A 4,604-nucleotide genomic window follows, 5' to 3' on the forward strand; every position below is an offset into this window, starting at 1 on the left:
CTCTTGAAACACATAATACAAAGCAGAAAGGGGCTTGCTTATTGTTGGGGCTTAGTCCTAGGTCAAAGCCAGCGGATGGTGCCCAGACCCCTGAGGGTCTTATTAGGGGGGCTGGGCTGAAACGAAGTCCTGCTGCAGAATATTGTTGAAAGCTTGAGACGTCAGCTTCAGATTGCTGCGCCTGTTAACACAGTCTTTATGTGGTAGGGCAGGGCAGGAGGCGCACTGAAGGGTCTCAAACCCATTTGCTGTCATTTTTATATGTAAAAAAATTAATTATCTAGGTTCCCCTCCCATTTCTGCATCTACCTACTACATGCATTTCAGCTGATACAATTTGAGTACACTTACTAAAATATTTTTCCATGCTTTTTTAAAAGAATACATATTTTTCCTACACCCCAGTCTCAAATGAGAATTTCTGTTTTATGACACTGAATATTTACCACAGAGCTCAGAGGCCTTTGAGAAAAAAAAAAAAAATCTCCAAAGTCTTAGGGATAAGTACAAAAACATAGAATTGAAACCCCAGGAATATCCCGACTTAGATTAAAAACGACCTAGAAAAATGAGACCCACAGAGTCACCTCAGTTTCCTTTCCTTCCATCCTTAATCACAGCTTTTCATGCTAGTTAGGAAAAAAAAAAAAAAAAAATCTTTGCATTCAGTTTGCACAAAATTACCTATCCCGAGAAGGGGGACCAAGCAGCGCATGCCATGCCCATCTATGCAAAGCATTACTGGAGACTCACAGTAGCGTCCGTTTTGAGCTGGTAGCTGTAAAAGCTGGCAGGCTGAACATGAAGAGTGTAAATACAGCAGGGATGATAATGGACCACCGAGAGTCCCAGTGGCTGTGCTTCAGTAAAGGTCCTGGGAAGTCAGGGGGTTCTTCCCAGAAGGACAGTCCTTTGCCCTGCGCACTAGAAAATGACTATCTTTTCCCCTGGGGTTTGCCCACACCCACAACTGCCCCCTCTGGTAGCCTGGGCTTCACAGTATGCTGACCTTGGGGGGCGGGGGACAGATGGAGATGCCACTGATTGTACTATTCATTTTCAGATTTTGCCTACTCAGAGGCTCGGAGTACTAGCCGCTCAGGCTCCTTAAATTCCCTTCTAGTTCTACTTCCAGTTGTCTGGAGAGAAGTCAAAACCTCAGGTGCATGCCCAAGACAGCTGTTTGCCTTCAGAGAGCTTGGGAAGAAAAGCTATGTGGTTCTCCGAGTAACAGTCTCAACGTCCGACCTAGACAACTGTCGAGTGTGGGGTGAAGGGTTAAGACAGAAAGGATAACAAAAGGATGATTCTTTGTTTTCAAAATATGTTTGACTCGGTCTTTCTGTCAAGACCAGATCTGAATTTCTAAGAACGATTTTAGTGACCCTTGATGATAGTTTAAGTTTTTAGAAACACTTGCATGTGGGGGGGCGGGGGTGTGTATGTGTGTGTGTGACTCTAGGGCCCTCACGGCACTGCCTGCTCCCAGTCCGCAGTTCCCCGACTCCAACAAAAGCTCCATAAAGCAGAAGGATAAAAGGACAAGAAAACACACCAAGGAGATGGGTTTTTTTTTTTTTTTCCAACATCAGATTTCTTAGCCCTGGATGAAGTGTGCAGCTCCAAGGGTTCTAACATCCTTGTTTTATAAACACTGAAAATTATGTTCTTCCTTTTTTGTTTTGTTTAATACTTATTCAGAATCTCACAGGTGTCAGAATCCTGAGAGCAAAAAAGGTAGGGAGAAGAGCCTTGAATTTTTTTTAAGGGAAGAGAACCAGATCGAGCAGAACTGGAGCCTTCCCTTTGAAATCCGCAAAGCTGGCTGAATCTAAGAGCCCTTCCCCGCCTAACGGTAGGGAGACGGGTGTTAGAGCCCCAAGCAAGAGCCCGGTGCTAAGCTCACTTTAGTTCTGTAAGAATTCCCACGGCAGCACCCAGGCGCAGGGGCTCCCAGGCTAGAAGGACAGCCCATGAGCTAGAGCCCACGTGGTCCCTGCCTGAGAGCTGTCTTCTTAGTCTTGCCCCTGAGAGCCACATGGCAGGACCACTCAACACTTCATTCCATCCCACTCGGCTAGAAATATGGCCAGAGGAGGCTCTGTGCAGTTTTTCAATTGTTGAGAAATTCAAAGGGATAGTTTATTCCCTGCCTCATCTGTTTCCATGTTGCCTGTGCGCCTGCTCTTTTTGGCTGAAGGGACTCATTCCGTGAGCCATCCCTGACGCCACCTCACCCCACCTCCCCAGGGGACAGCCAGTGAAGCAATCAGGGAGACACTCCCCAGTGCTTCCTGGCAGGAAGATCAACCAATCAAGAAGCTGTACACTTTGCTACCACGTACTTTTTCCATCAGAAAGATACTCTTGAGTAGAATGAAAAGTGGCTTCCTGGAAGTTATAACTCTGTCTATCCCGCCCCACCCCACACTAACAGGCTTGGAGAGACATGTGAAGACAGTGCCTTATATTGCCGGCAGGGGGCGTCTGGGACTCCTGGTAACCACAGAGCTTGCCATCTGATACAGTGGCGCTGACCTCGCAGGCCCATTTGGCTTGCAAAGGAGGTCAAGGTGTGCGTGGCTTGGCTGGGGCAGGAGCGAAGCAATCCCTCCTTGTTTCTCACAGTAAAAGGCAGTGGAGGCGGCTAAACCTCTTCCCTCTCATGCAAACGCTCAGCAGAGACCCGATCTCAAGACTGAATGAATCGCAGGCCCTGTGAATACCCCCAGGCTGTTAGCTCAGCCCCGCAGTCTTGTTTGTGGTTGGTTCATTTCCCAGGTGCCGTTTACTCACTGCCCCTGCACCTCCCACCCCCACATTGCCCGCAGCCACTCTCTCCCCCGGATTTTTCCCTCTCTCCGGGCCCCTTGCGGAAGGCCTAAGTCCCCTAGGTCCCCGGTCCGGGCTAACAGTAGAGGGACATCCTGCTCCGCCGCATGGCCTCGCTGATCAGGTAGGCCGGGCTCAGCTCCGGCTCCTCGGTCATGATGGCAATGTTCTGCCACTCGCCCGTCTGGCTGGACCTCTTGATGGTGTCCACCACGCACAGGGCGTACAGGCAGTCGTCGAAGGTGGCGGCCATGGTGAGCGGCCGCCCGTCCCACGTGCGCCGGTCGTCCTGGTCCTGGAAGGCCTGGCGCACGGCCTGCATCATCTTGATGGTGCCGCGCAGGTAGGGCGAGGGGATGTCGCTGAAGGCCTTCTCGGGCAGCAGGGAGCTGCTGACGGGCGTGGCGTCCTGCAGCAGCAGCTCCTGCCCAGGCGCGCTGTTGCGCTGCCCGTAGAGGTCGGTGCCCACGGCCAGCAGGCGCCCGGCCGAGCCAACCACGGTCACGTCCTGCTTGAACTCGCCCGGCACGTTGAAGTTGAGGGTGACGGCGCAGCACACGCCGCCCTCCAGCACCATCTGGAAGGTGCAGAAGTCGTCGCTGGTGATCTGGCGGATGCCCTTGATGTGGTCGGTCTGCTTCACGAAGGTCTTGAGCAGCCCGTGGACCTTGATGGCCTTCTGGCCGGTGAGGAAGGTGAGCAGGTCGATGATGTAGGTGCCCACCGAGTGCAGGCCGCCGCCGCCCATCAGGTCGTCGCAGCTCCAGTTGTACTTCTTGCCCAACAGGCTGCCGCTGTGCACCTGCACCTCGCACACCAGCAGCTCGCCCACGTAGCCCTCCTCGATGAGCTGCTTCATGTGCACGAAGGCCGGCAGGAAGCGCAGCACGTTGCCCATGATGCTCATGAGCTTGGGGTAGTAGTGCGCGGCCGACATCATGCGGAAGGCGTCCAGCGGCGTGGCGGTGCGGTCGCAGATGACGTTCTTGCCGATGCCTGCGGGCGGGAGGAGAAACAGGCCGTCAGGGGGCTAACGTGGAGCGAGCGCTAGGGGGCGCTGTGTCCCCCGGGGGGGGACTGGAAAGGGAAAGAGGCCTAATAGTTTACGCTATAATATATATTTAGAAAACGTTTATATAAAATGACATATTCTATATACTTCAGTATGAATTCAAATATTTTTGTCAACTATATTTAAGCTAAATTATGTGTGTGTGTGTGTGTGTGTGTGTGTGTGTATGCATGAAGCCCTGGAAGTGCAGTGGTTAAGAGCTACGGCCGCTAACCAAAGGGTCGGCAGTTCGAATCCACCAGCCGCTCCTTGGAAACCCTCTGGAGCAGTTCTACTCTGTCCTATGGGGTTGCTGAGTCGGAATCGACTTGATGGCGGTGGGTTTTTGGACATATATACATATACATATATATAAATGTAAACATATATATGTGTATGTATATATATAGGAATCCGAGTGGTGCCAACGGTTAACTGCTTGACTACTAGCCGAAAGGTTGGCAGTTTGAACCCATCCAGAGGCACCTCAGAAGAAAGGCCTGGCAATCTGCTTCCAAAAGGTCACAGCCTTGAAAACCCTATGAAGCAGTTCTACTCAGCACACATGGGGACGCCATGAGTCAGAAGAAACTGGATGGCAACTAATAATAACTTATATCACATCATAATATTTATATATTTTATACATTTTATTTACATAAAATAATATATATTTCAATATTAATTTAAATATTTGTGTTAAACTACTTAATTTGAATAT

General features: G+C 50.5%; 1 protein-coding gene across 1 annotated transcript in view; it reads right to left on the reverse strand.

Moving 5' to 3' along the window:
• Nucleotides 1–638: 638 nt before the first annotated feature.
• Nucleotides 639–4,604, reverse strand: part of GFOD1 (Gfo/Idh/MocA-like oxidoreductase domain containing 1) — a 141,560-nt gene continuing 137,594 nt past the window's right edge. The window contains exon 2 of the mRNA XM_004382970.2: nucleotides 639–3,828. Within this exon, the coding sequence (XP_004383027.1) occupies nucleotides 2,909–3,828 (920 nt within the window). The 3' untranslated portion in view covers nucleotides 639–2,908. The remainder of the gene's footprint in view (nucleotides 3,829–4,604) is intronic.

The sequence above is a fragment of the Trichechus manatus genome, unplaced genomic scaffold (genome assembly GCF_000243295.1).
Source record: "Trichechus manatus latirostris isolate Lorelei unplaced genomic scaffold, TriManLat1.0 scaffold00103, whole genome shotgun sequence".
Taxonomy (NCBI): domain Eukaryota; kingdom Metazoa; phylum Chordata; class Mammalia; order Sirenia; family Trichechidae; genus Trichechus; species Trichechus manatus.